The sequence below is a fragment of the Protomyctophum parallelum genome (assembly GCF_964188405.1).
Source record: "Protomyctophum parallelum genome assembly, chromosome: 3".
NCBI classification, from domain to species: domain Eukaryota; kingdom Metazoa; phylum Chordata; class Actinopteri; order Myctophiformes; family Myctophidae; genus Protomyctophum; species Protomyctophum parallelum.
In genome coordinates this window covers 41,264,299-41,289,273 of record NC_139698.1, presented here as the reverse complement: position 1 = coordinate 41,289,273, position 24,975 = coordinate 41,264,299, and the positions used below count along the sequence as shown (strand labels likewise).

Genomic DNA, 24,975 nt, shown 5'->3' with positions numbered 1-24,975 from the left:
TACTGTTTTGTAGGAATAAGATCACACATAGGCAATTTAGGGCCTGAGGGCCGGAACGGCCTATGGACCATCTCAATCTAGCCCTTGAATTTATATATATATATATATATATATATATATATATATATATATATATATATATATATATATAAATAAATATTAGCACCTTATATAAGGCAGCATCATGTTAAAGGAGTAGTTCACGCAAACAATGTATTTTCTATCAGTTACACACCCCATGAAGCCTTGAATAAATGGACATTGTTGCCACGACAGTGGACAGCAGCATGACGCCACAGCATGGCGTCACATTGAGGTGGACTACTAGAGATGAGAGCCACATGCGGCCCCCACCTTCGCTTAATGTGGACCTGCAGGATAATTAATAGTATTAAAATGTTATATGTCCAATGTATTTGTATTTAGTTCATAAAGTTAACATAACTATAACTAAATACATTTGAAATGAAATAAGTGTAAATTTTCAGGATTCCAATTAAAAAATAGCAACAAATTATTCAGGATTTCAATTCAAATATAACAAAATAGCTGATCTACAAGCGACGCACTGCGACGCGTTTTGAGGTTGTAGATCGGCAATCTTTTGTATATGACAACTTCAGAATATCCTTGACAATGATAATGAGTTATTCAGTTATATAAAATGAAAGATAATGACAGGTAATGTAAATTCCACATACAATACATAATAAAAAAGATATATAAATGTGATAAACACAAAAAAACAAAAAACAGTTAAACAATGACAAATGTGAACAGACAAACAAAACAAAGACAACAGGACAGACACTCTTGCTCTCAAACTTTCCCAACACGTTGTTGTAAATTAACTGAATTACAGACATTTCTTTTTAAATGAGAAAAAATTAAATAAAGACAAAATACTCAGTTCCTTTTTTTCTTTTCTTTCCAATTTTCTAATATGTTATCTATTGTGTAGGAGGGGTTAGCGTGCACCTATTGAAATGGTCAATGAAGGGTTGCCATGTCTGGTAAAATCTATCTTCACTCCCTCTCAATTCAAACTTTATCTTTTCCAATTGCAAGTAGTGCATAACATCTTTCATAAGTGTAGTGTGAGTGGGAACCTGTGCTTGTTTCCAATTCAACAGTATCAGTCTGCGAGCCAGTAGAGTCACATATTTTACCATGTTATATTGGAAAGTAGACAGTTTGACCCCGGGCCCCCTGACCCCCAGAACTGCTGTCAGTGGATCTTCTCCTTGTCAGAGAAATAGTGCAGACGTAGTATCATGATGCGAGGTCTATCCTTCTTATCATTTGACTTTGCCCCTATTCTGTGACAGCGGTCAACAACGATGGGGTTCTGGAAGTTCTCAGCACCGAGCACCGTAGGGAAGAAGGTGGCTGCGAACCCAACCGGGTCACCGGCTTCAGAATTTTCAGCTAGATTGAATAATTTTAAATTCTGTCTACGGCTTCTGCATTCTAAATCTAAACATTTCTCCTGTAAGACTTTGTTCTCCTTTGCCATCGAGCCCAGTGAATGTTCCAGTACAGCAACACGGTCCATAGTATCACTCAGAGATCTCCCCATGTCTGATTGCTCCGAAGCTAACTCTGTGTGTTTGGTAGCCCCTCTCGGAACCCTCCATAAAGCTTTTCTGAAATTTGGATGAGTTTTATGTAGGGTCCCTGTTCATAACTATATTTTCGTATGGGAATTTTGGAACGCGGACATAAATATGCTCCGTAACATCGTATCTGCGCTGTTTGACGGCCTGTTTTCCTTTGAGGGCTTCTGAATTCGTGAACTATAAGTACCTATAAATTCCGCTGCGAATATCTCCTGTGGCGCGGAAGCCGTTAAGTATTTTTAATCTTTGTTTGACCGATTTGGTCGCTTTATTTCTTCTTGTTTGTTTACCGTTTATTGTACCGCCTCCCGGTGTGCGGTTGGCTTGTGCGGCTACGTCCCTGCCTCTGATCTGCTCTGTCATAGCTATAGCGCCACTAGCTAGCCAGATAGGCGGTACAATGAGGTGTCAATAAACAAGGAAGGAAGAGAAGAATCAAAGCGACCAAATCGGTCAAACAAAGATTAAAAATACTTAACGGCTTCCGCGCCACAGGAGATATTCGCAGCGGTATTTATAGGTACTTAAAGTTCACACATTCAGAAGCCCTCACACGAACAAAAGTCCAGAAAGAGCGCAGAAGGACTTATCCGAAGTTGTTTACGTTTATTATGTGTGCGTACCCGGTGGCAGGGTGGAGGTGGAATAGGACCCAATGCTCTGGGTCTAAAAAATGTCAGAAACTTCAGTAGCATTGGGTTCTGCTTGTAGGGCTATGTGTTTGGAAGACAGCGAGGTGAGGTCTTGTGCTATTTCCGAGCATATTCAGCTTTTGCCTCTTCACGGAGTGCTGCGATATCCTTTTTGATTTCTTGCCGTATGGTTGCTATTTCAGTTTTTATCTCACAGAGCCCTGCCTCCCGAGACGACTGCAGCTCCGCTCTCAGCATGGCGAGGGAGAGAGGTTGTTTGTCGGGGTCCATTAGGAAGCTGTGATTTAGTTGACCTCAGTTCCATAAACGTATTTGTACTTTAACTAGTTGCACGTGTAGTTTGAAATAAAAGTGGCGGTTTTGGTCAAAACAAACTTGAATAAATGATAAAACTTAGACGGAGCACTTAACCATGCGGCTACTCCATCTGGGCGGAAGCGGAAGTCCTTGACATTGTTTTATTTTGTCGCATTCCTGAGCCTATAATTTGATGGCCAGGTCATTGGTCAATAGGAGACTCTTTGAGTCTCCACCAGTCATCAAATGATTGGCTTAGGAAAGTGACATAAAGAAACATATAGAAACATAAAGCTGGAAAAAGGTCAACATTTTGTATTTTGAATCAAAAATAACCCATTGTATTGCATGCAGTTTTAATATAATCCAGCACGTGTTTAAAGTTTCAATTCATTTATATGTGGCTCTTTGCGCACATTAACAGTAAGGCCCTCTGGAAGAATAAATGTTGCCCACCCCTGGCCTAGATGCATATTAGTGACCCAGTGGCATGCACAACAGATGCTGTTATAGCAGGAGTCTTGTAATTCTGTTTAATGTGGGTATACTACCCTCTTGTGGTAGCAAATTGTTCCTGCTTATTTATATAGGCAACAGAAGGCATCGTCACCACTCACCAGCACTAAATCTGGAGGAATGTCATACAGATCATTTCTACTCGCACATCTAGGTTCATTACTATGTTGAACCTCTAATTACTTGACATGAAGCCACACACCTGAAATGTACCCACTGCAAGGCCTCACTCCAAGTGTCTAATCTGGCTGTAGGCCTAGTAACATTTGACCTTTATAATTTATGTGTGCATGTGGTATCGCACGCTAGTATGGTGGTGTAAGTGCCGTGCTTCAGAGAAATTATGTGTGTGCAACCAACAGATCTTCCATGCCAAGGCACATGCAACTTAGAAGACTCTGCTCACCTGGCCAATAGCATCAGGTTTAGGAAAACCAGCCAATCATGGAAGTCAAAGTATGCACTATCTAGTATTTGTATGCAGGAATGTGTTAATGTTTAGAATAGTTCCTCAAAAACTCTACCCGTGGTGTGTGTGTGTGGGGGGGGGCACACGAGCGTGTGCGTGCGTGTGTGAGGGAGAGAGGGAGGGGGGTACATAATTCAAGGGCTTTGAGTTCATTCATGCTCATTCATATCAGAGCTAAGATTAGAAGTATCTCCAGTTAAGAGGGGTTTTTTTTAGTTACAGTTGCAAAATGCTTGCTCAGGTTGGGGGGACAATGTTGGGTCTCTGCTCCATATTTAAAATTAATTGAACTGAATTTTGCAACACACACACACACACACACACACACACACACACACACACACACACACACACACACACACACACACACACACACACACACACACACACACACACACACACACACACACACACACACACACACACACACACACACACACACACACACACACACACACACACACACACACAAAGACAAAGAAAGTTTTTATAAGTGAAAAGTCATGTAGCATGTCCAGTGGTTTGGGAGGTTTTTTTAAAGAAAGTATTATAGTGTGAGTGTGTGTGACTGTGTGTGTGTGTGTGTGTGTGTGTGTGTGTGTGTGTGTGTGTGTGTGTGTGTGTGTGTGTGTGTACGCTCACGCACGCACGCGCGTGGCACAGACAGTGCCCTATCTCTGACAGAGCTGGCTGGAGCTAGACTGCCTAGCTTACTCATGCACTATCAATGATCACACATACCAGGGATAGTGTACATTTCTGCAGCAGTCATATACTCAAGCCAAAGGTCTATCTATAGCTAACCATATACATCCCATGACTCTGATGATTTACACTACAGTATGTCTACTGTATTTGTATATTGATTGATGATTTACTGTATATGACTATGTCTCACACACGTGCGTGCGTGCAAGACTATGATTATGAATGTGAATGTTCTTGGCTATTCTTTCCTAGTACTAGTGGTATAGATTTTAACATTTACCTTATGTAACACAAGGGCTTTGAGTTCACCTATATCAGTGCCAAGATTAGAAGAAAAACATACATGATGTACAGCAGCACATACAGTTACAGCTGGTTTCCTGACTATAAACATATAGAGCACTATTCTGAGTAAGCTTTGATTTGTTGATCTGCGTATTAGGTTATAAAATTACAGTACATGTTATCAGGTTCCCTTCTCCTTACTGCACCTGTCAGGGGCAAATACAAGTAAATGAAGTGAAGAATGAAGCAATACTCTCACTGATTAAATAACAATATGTTCCATGTTTGTTTAGGAAGATACCAAAATGAATTCACAATATGTTCAAGACTGAAAGTATAAGACTGATAGGGAGGGTGTCTGGGTGTCAAAAATGTGTGTTATGAAATAATGTGGAAGAGAGTGAGATGTTTTCTCAGAAGGATTGGTACAGACTGTATGAACCTTAAACAAACCCTAGCACAACTTAGCTTTTTTTTAATGTTTTCTTCGTGGCTTTTGCCTTTATTTTATATATTTTATGGAGGGTCAGACAGTAGGCTGACACTGACAGGAAATGGGGAGAGAGATGGGGGGAGACATGCAGTAAGGGCCGTCGGGATCGGGAGTCGAACCCGCAGTACACTGCCAGACTGGATTACCAGCCAAGGTGCCTGGACCACTGAGCCATGGCCCAGGCAACAACTTAGCTTTTTAGCGTTAATATGTGTTTCACTACCCTAGAACCTATTATGTAACCCATAGCCCTACGTACTGATTTATTGGCCCATGGAAATTATGGCAAATGTGCACAGAGCGTTATTCAGTTTCTCTACAATGGTCCTGTCTGTAAAGATAGTATCAGTTTGAACGCCAAACAACATAGTGTAATTATTGCATAATGTAAGAACTTTATTCTAAAAATCAGTTACTAAACTAATACTCTTATAACTCCATCATACTAAATAATATCTAGATGGAATACCGGTATACAAAAACTCAAATCAAACTCAAATCAAAATAGCACCCTCAACTTGGATCTGCTTCAAAGTTTCAAAAGCAGGTTGATTGATTGAAATTTGTATTCACAGTATGTAGAATGGGTACATTATAAACGAAAGCACAAGTCAATACAAAAACTGCTATGAGGACGAAACCAGAAAAGCACTAACACTTGTTTATATCAGGATCAGCTTCAACCCAGTTGTACTGTCATCCTTTCCTAGAAGGCTAGAAAATGCAGACAACCAGGCAGAAGAACAGAATTAGCATCAGAGCAAGATCAAGGTCCACAGTCCACTGTTTCTAAACAAGCCAGATCAATGGTCCATCACTGCTGTCTGGTTTGCTATGTAACTATTTGTCTGTGTTGGTTCCTAAAAAACTGTCATTAGCATGTTTTACACTGTCCCTTGGCTGTGCATTTGGGTCCATGTTGTCATGGCACCAGGAGTGTATGTACTCTCTGTCTCTACTTGGTGATTCAAAGCAAAACTACACCTTTTCTTATCCCCATTCATCCTTTATCTTATCACCATTTATTTATATAGGATTTATATAATCCTCAGTAATACATTATAAGATGGTACGATTTCTGTCTTAGGCTACTTGGTTACTCTGTGGTTTAATAGGTGAATAATGTACCTGCTGATGAGATTTGTGTTGTGTGTCCAAAATAGCTGATTTACAAGCTTATATTATATGCCATTTCAGTTGTGGGATGGAGCATAAATTAAGTATAATTTAGGTATACTTGAGGTGCCTGTGGGGCCAGTGCCCGTGGGAGCCTGGGTGGGCAGGGAGAGCCCGGGCAGAGGACTTTTGTGGTGGTTCTGGACAACCTTGGGTCTGACCGAATTGACACTGGGCACTGCACTGATATCGTGATTCGTGATGTCAGAAGTGATGTCAGCGGTATCCCCTTTTATTTTCATATATGTATCGAGTTCTTTGTCAGGACTCAGGCATGCCAAAATATGGAGTCTATGCAGATGTCAGAATGATGTTAGAAGTAGGCGGGACGAACCCGTATTTAGTCATGCCCAAATATGGATTCTGGCCCGGGCAGAGGCCTTTTGTGGCGGTTCTGGACAACCGTGGGTCCGACCGTCTCGACACCGGGCACTGCACTCCCTGTTGGGGTGTGGAACCATAGAGTTATAATAATAATAACTCTATGTGTGGAACGTGTGAGTTGAATTTGAAGTAGGTGGGGCGTGTGGTTCTCGGGTTACGTCGATTACAGTCAGATGTACAGACATACACACACACACACACGGTGCCTGGCTATAGAGCACAGAGTCAGAGTCGTTAACGATGAAAGTTGGAGATCAATGCCCCACCAGTCTACTGATCTGTCTGTGTCCCTTTTATGCCCATATATGGAGATTTCTGTATCTGTCTTGTTACTCTTGTAACAATCGCGCATTAGGGAAAATCACAATCACGCATTAGGGAAAATCATTACCAAGGGTTATATTTGTAGTATTTATATAGAGTTGTCACGAAATGAGATTGTCACAAACAATTGGTGTTAAGTTGAACCAGTGCCCTTGGCACAGTGCGTCTGTCCCTGTCTCTCTCCCTATGAAATAAAATAAATATATAGGCAAACGAACTTCATCAACAAAGCAAACCATAACTTTCAAAACCCCTCACGCTCCAAACAAGTACCGACGCTCTCTGCAACGCTTTGCGTCACGACGTCAACTACAAACAACAAACAATAACCCCCCCACAGTCAATGATGCAAAACCGCGCTCAGTTAAATAAATAATAAAGTCCGCGTCCTCCTCTTCTCTTAAATGAAGCGCGCGCCCGCGGCATTCAGTTCCTTTATCCAAGTGTTACAAAGAAACGAAATGAGTGTCCGCTCTAAACAGTCTGAAGAAGAGACTAAATGTTCTCGGTACCCCTTAATATTATACAATCCAGCAAACGTTTGGAAAGATCTCACCGTTGGCTTAGTGACAGTCACACGCACGCCAGCGACGGTGATTCCAAACGAGGGTCGCCTCTCCAACGGCAGCAGCAAGCGCGTTACTTTTCCGATGGACTCGACCGTTCTTCACAAAGGCTGCAGATGCACGCAATTAACCCTGAACAATAGTTAGATTGCTATCTGGCGCCTGGAGCTCCACTTCTCCCGTGTAGGCCTACACCTCTCTTGAGTTTTTCCCCTCTTTTCCCCGAGTGTCACTTCCTCTATATGAAACCTTGGGTGGGTGGCGACATCAGTCTCTGACAGCTGTCAATCACCCCTGTACGAGGCCCATTTAATTCTAATATATTCAAAATCAGCAACACACGTACCGCTACATTTCATTTCAAAATAAATAACATGCACAGGATAAACAAAGCAGAATAACATAACAATGTGCTATTGTCACTCTCTATATCCCTTTATTACTATGGAGTTCTGTGTCAGGCATGCCCAAATATGGAGTGTTGGCCAGCTCCATATATGGAGCCTAGGCAGGGGCCCTGTCCAGAGGCCAGAGGCCTTTTGTGGTGGTTCTGGACAACTGTGGGTCCAACCGTCTCGACACCGGGCACTGCAGTGTGGACACAGTCCACACTGTCCTCCCCCCCCCCCCTAGAGGTAATGGTACAGTCCACACTGTCCTCCCCCCTAGAGGTAATGGTACAGTCCACACTGTCCTCCCCCCTAGAGGTAATGGTACAGTCCACACTGTCCTCCCCCCCCCCCCCCCCCCTAGAGGTAATGGTACAGTCCACACTGTCCTCCCCCCCTAGAGGTAATGGTACAGTCCACACTGTCCCCCCCCCCCTAGAGGTAATAGTACAGTCCACACTGCCCCCCCCCCCCTAGAGGTAATGGTACAGTCCACATCGTCCTCCCCCCTAGAGGTAATGGTACAGTCCACACTGTCCTCCCCCCTAGAGGTAATGGTACAGTCCACACATGTCCTGCTGTCCTCCCCCGCCCTAGAGGTAATGGTACAGTCCACACTGTCCTCCCCCGCCCTAGAGGTAATGGTACAGTCCACACTGTCCTCCCCCCCCCCCCTAGAGGTAATGGTACAGTCCACACCGTCCTCCTCCCCCCTAGAGCTAATGGTACAGTCCACACTGCCCTAGAGGTAATGGAGTTATAGTTAACTAGAGAGAGAGGTTCTGAGCAGCTGAGGCAGACCAAGAGAGGCAGATGTTTCCTTGTTTTGTATTTGTTTTACCTACCTACCTACCTACCTACCTACCTACCTACCTACCTAACTACCCACATACCCACCTACCTACCCATGTCCTTCTTTTATTTGTTCCACGTGTCGCTGTTATTTATTCGTCATTTTAAAGTATTATTTCTTTGCTTGTTCAATCAGCAGCTGTTGCTAGTCATGGCTGCCAGTTCCCACCTGATGTTGTGTGGGAGTCCAGACAGCTCCAGACCGTACTGAATAACTGCTAGCTTACATAATGTCTTGAGGCTAGGACTGAAGTCTAAGACATACAGCTCATCATAGGTGTTGGCTCCTCCTAAGATGATGCCACGATCTCCCATCATGCAACAGCACATCCTATTCAACCTATGTGGGGGTTTCCCCTTGGGCTCAACCTTCTTCCAGGAGAAGGTCTCTGGACTGAATTTCCACAGATCATTGGCATACTTGTTACCGTAACAGCCAGCACATACGTACAGCTCTCCATTGTAGGTAAAGGCTGAATGATCCCTGCCTCCTGGTAGAAGCTGTACAGAACGTGTGTCCAGCCAGAGGTTGGTCTCTGTGTCAAACACTCTGATGGTGTTGTAGAACTGACGACACCACCCATAGCCCCCAAATATAAACATCTTTGTCCCGATGATGGTAGCAGAGTGACGGGCTGAAGCAGGAGGTGGATTTCCTCTGATGTTAATTAAAGTCCAGACCATTGTGGTGGTGTCCAACTTGTAGATGTCATTACTAATGACATGGACTAATGACTCATTCCACTCAGTCCATCCAGTCTGGGTTGTTCCTCCATGAATATACATGACCTTCCCCAAAACACAGGCTGAGTGGTACCACCTCCCCTCTGGAACGGTCCCAGAAACCTGTGGTTTGAACCATGTGTGGGCGTCGACATCAAATGCATAAAGCACATTGGAGTTAGGATAACCTCCCCAGAGGTAGACAGTGTCTTCAATCAGCACAGCTGTGTGGCCCGAGAGCCTGGAGGGAACCTCATGGTGGCGTTCTCCTGTTCCACGGGTCTCTGGGGTCAACTTCCTCCAGATCAAAGACTTTGTGTTGAAGACGTTGACATCAATCTTCTTCTCATCGTCACAACAGTCACCTCCAAAGGAGTACACACAGTGTTTCACTGTCACAGCTCTTTGATCGGCTGTCTCTGGTCCTCTCAGATGCTCCGCCCAGCACAACATTACTCACTAGGATAGATAAGTCCTATTGGTCAATGGTATCCTAATGGTCAGTGGTATCCTATTGGTCAAATCCTGCTGTGTAAAAGCATGGAATATATAAAATAGCTCAAAGCTCTTGTGCTGGTTGCCTATAGGTCAGAACCCTGCAGTGGTGTCCCATTAGAAGTTAAACCAGGATGCTTAACCTTCTGCTCAGAACCTTCAGCAGAGCCCTGGTATATATCCCACTATGCTTTGTCACAATGACTGAGCCAATCAGATCTATCCGTATATGGATTCTACCACATCGATCTGATGTCGGCACTAATAAGTCAACCCGGAACAAATATAGGGATTGTCGTACCAGACATGTCAGATGTCATATAGCCCAACGTGTCAGATGTCATATAGCCCAACGTCCTAGACATGTCAGATGTCATATAGCCCAACGTGTCAGATGTCATCTAGCCCAACATGCTAGACTTATCAGATGTCATATAGCCCAACGTGTCAGATGTCATGTAGCCCAACGTGTCATATGTCATAGAGCCCAACGTGTCAGATGTCATGTAGCCCAACGTGTCAGATGTCATAGAGCCCAACGTGTCAGATGTCATGTAGCCCAACGTGTCAGATGTCATAGAGCCCAACGTGTCAGATGTCATGTAGCCCAACGTGTCAGATGTCATAGAGCCCAACGTGTCAGATGTCATGTAGCCCAACGTGTCAGATGTCATAGAGCCCAACGTGTCAGATGTCATAGAGCCCAACGTGTCAGATGTCATGTAGCCCAACGTGTCAGATGTCATAGAGCCCAACGTGTCAGATGTCATGTAGCCCAACGTGTCAGATGTCATGTAGCCCAACGTGTCAGATGTCATAGAGCCCAACGTGTCAGATGTCATGTAGCCCAACGTGTCAGATGTCATAGAGCCCAACGTGTCAGATGTGATGTAGCCCAACGTGTCAGATGTCATAGAGCCCAACGTGTCAGATGTCATGTAGCCCAACGTGTCAGATGTCATGTAGCCCAACGTGTCAGATGTCATGGAGCCATGAACATCACTCTGTGTTGTCTCTATAGTGAACATCACTCTGTGTTGTCTCTATAGTGAACATCACTCTGTGGTGTCTCTATAGTGAACATCACTCTGTGGTGTCTCTATAGTGAACATCACTCTGTGTTGTCTCTATAGTGAACATCACTCTGTGTTGTCTCTATAGTGAACATCACTCTGTGGTGTCTCTATAGTGAACATCACTCTGTGGTGTCTCTATAGTGAACATCACTCTGTGTTGTCTCTATAGTGAACATCACTCTGTGTTGTTTCTATAGTGAACATCACTCTGTGTTGTCTCTATAGTGAACATCACTCTGTGTTGTTTTTATAGTGAACATCACTCTGTGTTGTCTCTATAGTGAACATCACTCTGTGGTGTCTCTATAGTGAACATCACTCTGTGGTGTCTCTATAGTGAACATCACTCTGTGGTGTCTCTATAGTGAACATCACTCTGTGGTGTCTCTATAGTGAACATCACTCTGTGGTGTCTCTATAGTGAACATCACTCTGTGGTGTCTCTATAGTGAACATCACTCTGTGTTGTCTCTATAGTTAACATCACTCTGTGTTGTCTCTATAGTGAACATCACTCTGTGTTGTCTCTATAGTGAACATCACTCTGTGGTGTCTCTATAGTGAACATCACTCTGTGTTGTCTCTATAGTGAACATCACTCTGTGGTGTCTCTATAGTGAACATCACTCTGTGGTGTCTCTATAGTGAACATCACTCTGTGGTGTCTCTATAGTGAACATCACTCTGCGGTGACTCTATAGTGAAAATCACTCTGTGGTGTCTCTATAGTGAACATCACTCTGTGGTGTCTCTAGTGACAGACAGACAGACAGACAGACAGACAGACAGACAGACAGACAGACAGACAGACAGACAGACAGACAGACAGACAGACAGACAGACAGACAGACAGACAGACAGACAGATTATTGTTGTGCTTAAAATGAGGATAAGATATACCGGTATGTGACATTAACAACAAATTTACCATACATTTTCCAGTCCTAGTTTCTTGTTTGTCCCCTGCAGCTGTATGGGAGCCAATACCATCTCCCTGTGGACTGGGCTGCTAGGTGTGGATACAGACACAACACCCTCGCCAAGCCTGGCTGTTGTGCTGTTTTCTCTGCTAACTGTCTGTCCCCAGTGGCCTTTGGACTGGAATTAGCAACAGTGCTAAAGTGAGAGAAAAAGAAAGAGAAAGACATAGTAAGTGGAGAGAGAGAGAAACCTCAGTAGCGCAGCGCGAGGGAGGACTGGTTGACAGAGTAACAGACTATTTCGCTCACACTCTGGCAGCCAGTCAAATATCAGAGGGCAAACGGTGCATTCACGGCCTGTACTTCTCTCTGCCAATCTGTCACACACACAGACACAAGCACGCACATACGCATGCATGCATGCACACACGCACGCACGCACACTCGCACACTCGCTCACACACACACACACACACACACACACACACACACACACACACACACACACACACACACACACACACACACACACACACACACACACACACACACACACACACACACACACACACACACACACACAGCTGTTATCTCGCTGTGCCTATGCCTCTATATCCCAGGTTCCTGCTCAGGCCCTTCACGTGTTGCCTAGTCAACAACACTCACTACTACGTGAGGCAGGAAAGAAAAGGGTGGTAGGGGGAGGAGGGGGTGAGGAGCGGAGTGCCAGTGTGTGTGTGTGTGTGTGTGTGTGTGTGTGTGTGTGTGTGTGTGGGAGGGGGGGGGGGGGGGGGGATTCCTAGAAATGGTAACTGACTGCAACATGTGTGGCCCCTTACCCAAAACCCAAACGTGAACAAACAAGCCTTGGTGAGGGCTGCATGCTGCAGGGTCTGCAGCTACAGTGTTAACTGGACAACATGCATGTGAACTTAGAATCAAATTCGTATTAGAAAGAAATTAAATTTGTGAAAAACAGGCAGCAATTATCTTCTGAATACAGGCAGGTCTGTTGATAAAACAAAACTTTGACAACAGCAAACAAAACCTTTGGAAAGTTCGTTCAGTTTGTATCTCCATCTTGTCTGCATTTATTTATGTTCTATCATGTACAGTACTTTGTGACAATCCTCATGTGTGAGCAATACATGCGTTCTGATATTCTGTCTGTTGTAAGTACTTCAGGAATCAAGTGAACTTGACTTGACTTGAAGAATAACCTTGGGCAATTCTTCCACACCAGCTGGAAAGTAATTCTTTCCAAAAGGTGTATACTATATTCCATTTTGGAATGAAGTCTTCCAATATTTAGCTCAACACATAAGCCATAGAGATTCAATCAAAGCCTTTACACTCACTCCAGTGTTACAAGCGTACAAGTCAGTGGTTTGTTATAACCCCCAAGTGAGTTACTGAACAACAACAGCAGTAAACAGCTGATCCACAGGAAGCCTTGGCTGGACGTTATGAGAACGAACCCCAAGGCGCTTTTCATCAAAGGGAATTAGTTTTCTTTGTGTGTGTGTGTGTGTGTGTGTGTGTGTGTGTGTGGGGGGGGTGGATTATCTCCCAGGTTACTTGACAGAGGCCTACTGTGATTTGATAATGATGAAGACACAGCAGGCGGGCTTGGAGTAAAATCAGTTTCAGTATCTGTGACAAACAGCCATGTCTGAGTGTACACGTGCATACCGGTATTTGTATCTATGCAAGTTTTCGGGTGAGCATATGTAGCAGTATGTGTATACTTCACTGTTGCCTTGAATGTTTGTGTGGTCATGCTCAGTGTGTGTGTACATACAGTGTGACTGCATGTACTGTATGTGTGTGTATATGTTCTGTGTGTTTGTCTATGTTGTTGCCATTTTCCTTCCTTATCTGTGACAAACATGATTCAAAATCTCCCTGCCTGGAAATGTATGCTGAATGCCTCGTCCCTGGATTCCACAAGCTTCACATGTTTTGTACTTCAGTTTACCATTCAATTATTGCAACATGATAAAATATGTTTACACTGTGTGTTGAGTGTTGTTGTGTCTCAGGTATGAGCAAAACATGGCAATAAAAATGGCAATAAAAACGACATTCATACTGATTCTAGAAAGGAAAGTTGGTGAGAATCCATACATTATATCTTGAGCTGTAAAAGTGAAGTAACTAAACCCTATGTCATGACTCAAATATAATGCAAATTATTCAATGAACACACAGAAAGTAACTATTAAGTAAGTAAAATAAGTAATTATTCAAGTGTCTTTTATTTTCTCTTTCTTTCTTTCTTTTGGTTTTCCCAATCAGTTTTAAGTTGAATTGTACATACTGTATAGTTTTGCAATATTTAATTCCTACATAATGCCTCATTTGCATATTTAAAAATGTTAAAATGTGTAATACAATAAATCATTTTCTTCGTGTAAGTACTCAATTGGGGAAGTTTCATGGTGATAACAATTTAATATAGGTATGGTTTTGCCCACTCAATTCATAATTAACATTCCTATAGAGAGTATGCACGTGACATCATCATCAAACCCGGAAGTTATGCAGGAATGCCTACCGAGTGGCAAAAAACTACTTTCTGGCCTTGATAGCCCATATATCCAAACAGAAAAGTCCTATCTGATTGCATTAAACAATGTTAAACTCACTTGCATGTTGCTTTGCCACTCGATGTGCCATTCACTTTAAGCATGCGCATACCCTCTATTTTGGAGCTCTGGCTCATGGACTACGAACCAAAAAGAACTGAACCGGTTCCCATTGGGAACCAACTGGTGGAAAAGGGGCCAAAGTAAAAATAAAAGTTGGTTCAACAGTTTCCGAGGACTGAATAAATTATGGACATTGTTTTTGTGTGTGTGTGTGTGTGTGTGTGTGTGTGCTAGGTTTAATGTTTAGTAAACTAACAGGAGAAGGGCACACACCTAGGTTTGATGTTTTGGACAATTATGGACATTGTTTTTGTGTGTGTGTGTGTGTGTGTGTGTGTGTGCTAGGTTTAATGTTTAGTAAACTAACAGGAGAAGGGCACACACCTAGGTTTGATGTTTACCTATCCTAGTTACTTTGAACTACCATTTTTTACCAGCTGCTATGTAAGCATAGTCTATTTTCTCTCGGCTTGGCTTTCTCGCCCACTTGCTGTAGTAGCGACCTATCTTTCTCATTGGCTGCCGTAGCGACAACCTATCATTCTGATTGGCTGCCTCGTCTCTAGGCAACCAGACACTTTTTGCCTCTAGCCTCTTTTTTTGTTTTTGTTTTACATTCTACTACTGGACCATTTACCCTGTTGTTTATTGACACGGGTTCATGCCATTTACTACTCACACAGCTATCTAAATTGTAATTGCAAACATGGCTCTTCTATAGGATCAATAAAATTGTGTCACTGTATCTTGGAAATATCCCTAATGACTTCAGTAAAAGTGATGCTTATCTTTGAATGACTAGCAAAACAAAGGAAGCAAATGCAATGCTATCACAAACTGTAGCCTTCATAGAAGTCCAATTACTGTAGGCCCACAGTTAATCATCTACATTCTATTTATGTGCTACAGAAAGAAAAGAGTGAAAAACGCATTTGAATTACTGCAGCTCAACAGACAGAAACTGTTTACATTTGTAGATATAATTAGAGATATGTATGTTTTATATTTTACCCAACTGAATTGTACTTTGCATGTGCCTGTACTCAACCTGTACCATGCCCAGGCATGTGAATCACAACAAAAATCTAACTTTAAAAAGTCACCCCAAACACTGTTCTCTGCAAGGCCGGTTGCCCAGCCAGCACCCACGAAATTAGGAAGACAGTCAATTCAATTGGAATGGAATCTGAAAATTGGACTGATCATGTGAGACCCCAGAGACTGCACCCCAGAGATGATGTGTACAGATTTGTGGAAAATGGTGGAAAATCTAGTCTGGTACAATATGGGCAGTTGCGTCATGATCCAAGGAATCCATGGAAAAATAACATTTTGATTGTATTATATGGTTCAAGAGTTATAGGATTCTTGAATTTGAGTGGAGGTTCTTTCTTGGCCTATGCTAAGAATGTGCGTGTTTCACGGCAAACAGCTGTGTTCATGATTTGTGGCATTTTGTGCAAAACAGGCCACTCCCGCAAACTTTGAAAGCTAATCATAGCCAATCGGAATGGAATCTGAAAAATCTGACATATGTTTGGATCTCGTGACCAGTGACACAAGAGATACAGTAATATGCAAAAATATATATAATATAAAAAGTGTGTACCAGAGAGGGTGTGTGGTTGAACTATGTTCACATCTAGGTTGCCTTGTTTACTATAGAGTTCATTTTGCAATGGGAAATTTGGGAATGCAAATAGGAGACATGCCAATGCAATCAAAAGGTCGCTGGTTCAAAGCCCAGGGGAGCAGATCTTGACTGTGAATTTAGCCATTTCCTGATAATGGTGTATAAGTAATGGTGTACTGTGTACGGGCAAGCAAGGCACTGAAGCCCCTGTTGCAGCAGTGGAGCTGCTCCAGCTATTATACTGAATTGATAGTCATAGCACCTCAGCCAAACCTCTATCCAGAGGTTAAAGGTGCTTTAAGTGATATTTGTTGGCTAAAACAAAACGTAATTTGTTAAAAAGTTAAAGCTCTATATTCAAATAAGATATTTCTTTCCAGCACTCAAAGTAAACAGAAACATTCGGATGGTTCACCAATTTATCGAATCAGCAGAGAGAACCCTTTTATCAGCTTACAGTAAAATGTATAGTGTTCCAGGTCTAAATTTCTCTGCTCGATTATTTGTTTTATCCTTTTTCCCCAAAAATTGCTTATATCCTCTATGAGTTCTCTCTCCTGATTGAATGAGTTTTGTATCCCAACCTGAAAGTGTATTTTCTGTTTACCAAGAAGCTGGAGAGACAATTAAGGAGAACTCTGTTACTGAGCAAACACTCTCTATCAATGACTACTATGGTTTATTTGTCATGTGTATAGATACAGAGTATAAATACAAATACAAATACAATGAAAAATATTTTGCTCAGAGCACTCTCAGTCTTACATACACAGGACATAAACAACATCTAGGCCTATAGTGCAAGAAAAAGACAAAAAAAAAAACACAGAAAAAAGTGAAGTGACAAAACAGTGCAATACAGTTCAAGGTCAGTTGTTCAGCAGCCTGACTGCCTGGGGGTAGAAACTGTTACTGAGACGGGTGGTACGAGATTTGATGCTCTGGTAGCGTTTTTTGGAAGGGAGTAGTTTGAACAGGGTATTTGCGGGATGGCTGGTGTCTTCCATGATGTTGTGTTGCTAATTAGCATTTAGCATATTTGAACACAACAGTGATAAAAAAAACCCAACAACAACTGACAAATCTGCTGGAAAACATTATCTGCTGAGACTTGTCAAAACTTACTGTATCCTTGTTACAAATCTCCTTGAACTTTTACTTAGTTTAAGAGTTAGTTATTCAAAGCTACTGAGCACATTAACCACGGATGAGTAGTAGTATTTGACGTAACAGTGAAGGTCAGACATTATGTGTGATCAAAAGCATACAAATACAATCAGCAATGTCATTGACATTCACTGGCCTTACTGACTGTGGAACACTCAAATATGCACTCACACTCGCACAGTGTTACACACTCTCCTTAGGCCCCCCAAATTGATACTTATTAAGCCCATGGACCCCCATTTGAAAAGGTATGCGAAGGACCCCCATAAGAGAAGATTTTTATGGCTCTGGCTCTGAACCATTTTAATTTCAAGGAACCCCACTTTGACCTGTGTTAGGCTATACAGACCTGATGGCATTTCTATCTCTGGGACCCCAATTTATATTGTAAAATCAATGTTAATTTAACTCAGAGAGTGTACAAATTTGGTTCCATTTGTACACTCTCTAAATTACAGTCCCATAAGGATCCATTTGTTTCCTAACTATAATTTAGCTGGGGGCCCCTTGGAACTCTCTCAAGGACCCCTGGGGGTCCCCAGACCCCACTCTGAGAACCACTGCCCTAGGCGGGAGCCTGCATTTGATAGCCATGCGTCAAAACTAAACAGTCACGTCACCTGCATGCCCCAGAAAGAAACATGACAGTCATCTTTATCTATCTCACATGGCCAATGAGGCTGGGGATTGGTCGAACCGTGAAAACGATATGATTGGCTACCAGGCCAGCTTGTGTACACAACAATGTGTTCTCACGTGCAGTATAGTATGAGCATGTGTGGGAGAGAATATGGGAAAGACCATATATAATACCAATAGCTTAGTGGAAATGATAGAATATCTTATTGGGATTATAGATTCATTAGATCAATGTGTGGTTAATGCAATATAATGTATATTCCTGGCATGAGTTATGGCCACATATACTGGCCTACTGCCATTCTGACAGATACCATAGGTTGTGGAAAAGTGTCTATTGAGTTACTTATTATTGGATTAATGGAGAATCTGGTCTTTGTGATCAGCCAATGCAGTGAATGCACATCATCCAATGATGTTGTTTTTACTAAATGCAGCCTCCTCACATTCCTGCCGGAGAGCTGGGTGTGCCTGTGTACAAGAGACAGAAAGGGGCTGTATATAAATGGCCTATGGCCCCCCAGTCTTTGAATGGAGGCAACAAACTCGCTGAACCCCTGCTGATGGCAGCCTGCCAAATCTTACCAAAGTTGACTCCACAGCTGAATAGACTGCAACACAGTTTCCCTAATGTCTCCTAAACCCCATCCACATCTCATACTCTCTTCCAGGGAGATTGGATTCTAGTAATATTGAGAGGCAACAGTCGTGGACAGGGAAATCTGACCAAGCAGCTGTAGCGGCAGATAAACAGTGCAATCGTTGAACAGTGCTAGTTATTTACCACATTCAGTCATAATTATGCAGGAAAGCATAAGGAAGTCTGACCTAGTATCCAGGTTGCTCACTTCCTCGCGATTGTGATAGATTTTCACCCGCTGATACTCTGAATTCAAACAGGACACACACACACAAACGGATAGAAAAATGCACAGGCTTAAAGCTGGTGTCCTTATTTCACTCACTGTGATGATACAGACTGTTCCCGCAGTTTGAACACGTTTTCAGCTCAGGCGCTCTTCTGATTGGCTCAACACCACGTGGCTATATGATAGTAGCTCCTTATTTGGACACGAGGGCGCTCTTAGTTGAGCATTCAGGTTTAGTAAGAAATCAGAAATGTACACCATGTTCTACCACACAGGCATGTCCCCCTCCCCCTATTGTCACAGAATAGATGCTGCAATTCTAATGCCCGAGTGGGCTCAGACATGTTTAGTTTTTTGTTATCGTTGTTATACATTTGTACTAGTTATATTATGTTGTAGGCTAATCATGAATCAATCAATGTATGTGGTCGGTGTATATATGCGTATGCATACACCGTCGCACCGACCATATACATTGATTGATTGCTGCCCCCACACACATATGTGTGAATGTGTGATGTGTGTGTGACTGTGTGGGGGCAGCATACAAAGCTACTATTTTGATGGGAGCATCATAACATTGACAAATCAATGGGGGTTTGGAACAGTGTCCACTGCTGTTATTTGTCTATTTCTTATGTTACTGTTGCCACTTGCTGCACCTCTTGCATTGTATTGTGCGTTTACAATACAACTGCAAAAACCATTATGGGCTCTGAGATCAAAGACATATATACCGGTATACTAGTTTGAACACGGATGAGAAATGCAATGCTACCCGGTTTACTATATGGATGAATGCATTACTACTTTGTTTGTATACTCTATTGAGTGTGTTTGGGTATTTGTGAAATGTGCTTAATGTGGGTGGAAAAGCAGTTCAATACAATACTGCTATAAAATACGAAAATGTGTATTTTATCTAGACAGACAGCAGCAGACAGTTATCAGTTATGTAATGTCCAGTTGGGTGGAATATTCCAAGGTGGCATCTGGTTAGGGTACACTCTGAATCTGCATATGAACAAAATACCACTCGCAAGATACTAGATATATAGAAATCGTTGCAAAATGTTTGCTTATCTTAAAATAGACTATGCTTATTGATCGATTGTACAGTCCGCGTACAGTCTTACGCGTCATTTTCAATGACACTCAATCCCTCCCCTGGCTCATATGGTACAGACCGTTACGCGTCATCCATTGTTTACAAATCAACGGTAGGAGCCTTGCCTACTGCCGACTCACAGCGTGGTGAGAGGAAGGAGCGGCACGCCGGCACGACGCTCTCATTCATATCGACAAAAAAACGTCAACACCAGACAGACAACCGGAATCATCGAGAAATCTTTGAAAATGCCTTGTCGAAAGGAGAACTACATATTTCTGGAGCAATCTGTTACCGTCGATTCTAAAGAAGTGGACGCTTTGGTCACGAAAATCGGCGAGGCACTGCAGCTTCACAACAATAGTGCTACACAGAAGACGATGTCGTGTCTCCACGGGCTCACCAGTAGCAGCAACGCCAAACAGACCAACATCAACAATGGAGCGGCGCTGCAGAAACGGAACGGCTGTTGTATGCGGCTTCGAACCCGCGGGCGGAGCAGCAGAGCCAGTCCGTACAACATGCCGGGCTCCGGCGACCAGGAGTGGGACCATATCAAACCTTGGAACAGGAAAAGGATCAACGTCGAGGAGGACGATCCACACCAATTACTTCAGGATTTAATTTTGTCCGGAAATCTTATAAAAGAAGCTGTCAGGAGGCTGCAGTTTTCTGCCGCAGACTGTGGGGATTTTTCAAATGCCGCAGACAATGTACCGTGCTGATGTCCATGCGACCAAGATGGTTTTGGACAAAAGTGGGACTTTTTTCCCCTCATTATTTTTTAAACGATGTCTAGCTTAACAATTAAATGTCATTTGTTTGGTAGCTATGTTTTATTAAATGGATCAGACTTGCCGACAGCAGCCAGCTACGGTTAGCATTGGATTTAGCTGGCGAGTAGCCACCCGGCTCATTGGCCATATTGTTTATGTTTGAACATCTCCTTGGTGGGTCGTTTGTTGTTGTCGTCGTCCTCGTCTGTGTGTGGTGGGGGTTACCCATTCTGTCGATGGCTGTTGTCAATTCAAATAGAAGCCAGCCATTTCCTACCCGTCAAAGCATTCGCTTTGTTTACATTGTCAACTGTGAAAAGAATGGAAAGAGAAATTGCTTGGAGAAACATGTGACGCTGCCCAGTTTTTGTTTGATGTCGAGGTTGTTATTTAAACGGCCAATGAACTATGACACTGTCGACGCCGCAGCTTGGATTCTCTTTCAGAAAACGGAAGACACAACATCGGACCTGTGGGGGGAGGGCATTTGGGGAATCGAATTATTTTTCACCGGGGTTGGCAATGTGTATACATACCATTTGTAATTCTTGGAAAATAGGTCCGCCATCACAACACTACTTTGTGGTGCTATAGGCTACCTTTATTACCTTCTGAATTCCGATGGGGAGTTCTGATCGTTTTCTTTGTTTCTCACTGTAAAGAAAATAACCATGACTGCTTCGTAACGGAGTATTTTATAATGTTCCTGAGTTTTCAGGCCCTTTTGGTGTCTTAATAAACCCATTTTTTTTCCAAACCTGCTATAGTTGTTTTTATATAGCCTATTGGTGGTTTTTATCAAATATATAAACACACACATATTCTGGGTAGAATGTGACTGTGTATCCATGCAAATATTTTCCTTTAACCATTTATGCTGCAAATCATGCTTTTGCAACCCTTGCCTTCTATTTGAATTCAGGAAATGGTACCCCCTCTGGATACTTGACAACGCGGTCTTTAAGGACACATGCTCATTATCATTCTATAAATACTCCTGCTGGCTCACAGCAAGCAATGCGTTACACCGCTAGTGGAAAACATGTTTTGCCAAGGTTGTCTCACCATAAGCTACATTAATGTCGGTCTGAATAGTTTATCTTGCCCCTTCTACTGTTTATACATTGTTTCCTCTAGCCAAGGAGTCATTTTTACAGTTATGATGACATCACCATTTCTCCATGATGACTGGGTGTAGTTTGGCATGTTGATGCAAGAACACAAGCAGATTCCATTCTGACCACAGTCAGGAACTTACTTTAAAGTCAAGATACACAACAGCAAAATATGAGCAATCTTTTCATTTAAAGGACAACTTTAGTTTTTCTCAACTAAAACATGTTTTAGGTTGTTATTAGAGAAACTAAAAGATGAGTTTTTTTTCCATTTGCTGCTTTCTTTCGTTTTAGAGATTTTAGCTGTTTTTGACAGGGGGCGGGGGCATTAGAGCATGGGGCTAAATGTATTTTTTTTACAACATTTTATAGCGATTTCTTTTTTAATTATTTACTATAGTCCTAATAAACCCCAGGAAATTTCATCTGGCCACAAAACATCACGAGATCTACTGAATGTGTCAAACTGACATTGAGCCTATGACACACACTGTGGCTTCCCCCCAGTAGGCTACCTTCACATTCAGTAGACTAGATCCTGTGATTTATTTGTGGCCAGATGTAATTTCCTGGGGTTTATTAGGACTATAGTAAATAATAAAATAAATCTCCATAATATTTTGTAAAAAAAATACATATTTAGCACCATGCTCGAATGCCCCTGGCCCCCTGTACAAAACAGCTAAAATCCCTTAAACAAAATCCAGCAAATGGAGAAAAAAAATTTACTTTCTCTAATAATGTCCTAAAACATGAACCTTGGTTGAAAAAAACTAAAGTTGTCCTTTAACTTAGTCAAGTTAAAAGTTAAGGTAACTCAGTCTGGTAAGTTAAGGTAACTCAGTTTCACTTATCTCAAAATGGGGACAGTTTAAGACTGGACCAATAGTTGTGTTATTTACATTATTGCATAATGGTTAATAATTTAAAACACAAAACCCTACAGTATTGACCAGGTCTCATACTATTCGCCATATGACCAGAAAAGGGACGTTAGGGTTTAGACTCGGAAACCACAAGGTTTATGTGGTTAAGAGAAAGTATGCTCAGCAGTTACATCACGTGCAATACATGAATGAAGCAATCTGAAGAATGTTAGTAACGTGTCACAAAATGTTTGTATACAACACTATAATGATTCCTCATATTTTGCTGCCCAAATCTTCAGCAACATTTGCACACGGCTATGGCTAGAGATGCAATTTTGAGACTGACAGTTGGCCTATGGCATGTCTGACATTCATCCAAAGCAATGATCCTATAATATAGGGTGCTGTACAGGTTCAGCAACATGGATTCCAGTTAACTAAAGGGCCTTGTGCTCTTCCTCCGGTTGAAATGAGATTCTAGACTCTTGCCTGTCCCAGTTTCAGTTTGTTTAGAGTAGCATCCATACTGAGCTTTCTGATCCAATGCAACCAGTCCTGTATGTAGACATGACTGGCCCAAAGAAAGAGAAGACACTTTTGAAAAGAGTAAGGCTAACATGGGTATAACAAACAAAATGGGAGGTTGGTTGGTTTTTATTTTCATGGCATTAATACCCTGAATCAGGAATGAAAACCCAGGACAATGTGGGTATGGGTATGATGCAAATCTATCTATTTATACTTGGTTTCATAAGAAAAAATAATGACACAAATGATTGAAACTAGTTCACTATGCAAGCCCTTCGAAAATGGCGTCTCACTCACACTGAGGTAAGGTACGCACGTGTTGACTTATTGCAAAAACATGCAGGCATGAGTGAAAACTAGATACCGGTACTTTAATGTCTTGTGTTTGCTGACCTCGTGTGAATGACACGGGGAGTAGCAGGCCAGTGAGGGATTAATTCCGTCTAACGTAATACTTGTAATTCGACATCATGGCCACTAGGTGGAAGCAGGAATGTAATAATTTGAGTTATGCTTATGACGAATAGAAAGCAGCACCGTATCTAAACTGGGTTATATATATATCATTATTAAATATTCTCACAGCAAATTGTCTCACGATGTACATTCAAAGAAGGGAATTTCAAATATGACTACATAAAGTTTTCCTATGTGATCATTAGCTTTAGGTGGAAAGCAGATATTGGTTGTTCTTTTGCCAATCTGAATGGAAAAGTCTGGAATGTGGATTCACATGAACAAATAATAAACCCTCTCATTAAATTTAAAGGGTGTTGAGTGAAAAAAGGGTGTCAAGTGACAAACACTCTTTAACAAATCTAAAAAAATATTAGCAATATGAGGGCCAAGGAATGCAAAACGTGCAACATGCACAATAAACTAAACTTGAGAGAAAGAAGACCATGCAAACTGACATATTGAGCCTATACACACAGTATAAGCCTTCCCCCAGTAGGCTACCTTCACATTCAGTAGATCCTGTGATCTTCTGTGGCCAGATGTAATTTCCTGGCGTTTATTGGGACTATAGTAAACCATAAAAAAAGAAATCACCATAAAAGTGTAAATAAATACATATTTATCCCCATGCTAAAATGCCCCCGCCCCTGTCAAAAACAGCTAAAATCCCTAAAACGAAAGAAAGCAGCAAATGAAAAAAAAGATTAACACTCATCTTTTACTTTATCTAATAACAAACTAAAACATGAACCTTGGTTGAAAAAAAAAACTAAAGGTGTCCTTTAACAAATGAGCATTCTAAACTGAGTAGAGTGCTGAGAGTTAGTGGATATTGTAATTTCCAACTTGTGTCAAAAATCCATTTATCATGGCAAAAGTTTGCCAATTTGGGCTATTCCAATTAGGGTTATCCATTTTATCACCATAGCGACAATATGTAGTTAGTAGGCTTCATATTCCGATAGTGGATGTCGGGGGTGCCGGGGGTGTTGCAAGTTGGGAATAGAGTGAAACACTACAGCAGTCACAGGTCAGGGAGGAATTAGATTAGAATCATATTGAAATGTCAGTTCCTCAGAAATAATGACTACTCTAGAGATGGATCACATTTACTGGGTGGGAGTAATTTTGAAAGGGCTAACAATGTTTAGGGTATGGGGGTCCCCACTATTCCCATCCTGTGATGCTTCATTAGCCCAGTTCCAGTCAGCATGAG

The 24,975-nt window shown here is 42.1% G+C and overlaps 1 protein-coding gene across 1 annotated transcript; it reads left to right on the top strand.

The window, feature by feature from the left end:
* The first annotated feature begins 20,157 nt into the window (after window positions 1-20,157).
* On the top strand, window positions 20,158-21,544 carry gbp (glycogen synthase kinase binding protein). Its single transcript, XM_083761114.1, has one exon. The coding sequence runs from the start codon at window positions 20,261-20,263 to the stop codon at window positions 20,735-20,737; it is 477 nt and encodes a 158-aa protein (XP_083617240.1). The 5' UTR covers window positions 20,158-20,260; the 3' UTR covers window positions 20,738-21,544.
* Window positions 21,545-24,975: the final 3,431 nt, after the last annotated feature.

Coding starts and splice junctions, on each gene's coding strand:
- gbp (XM_083761114.1), top strand. CDS start 20,261: ATGCCTTGTCGAAAGGAGAACTACATATTTCTGGAGCAATCTGTTACC.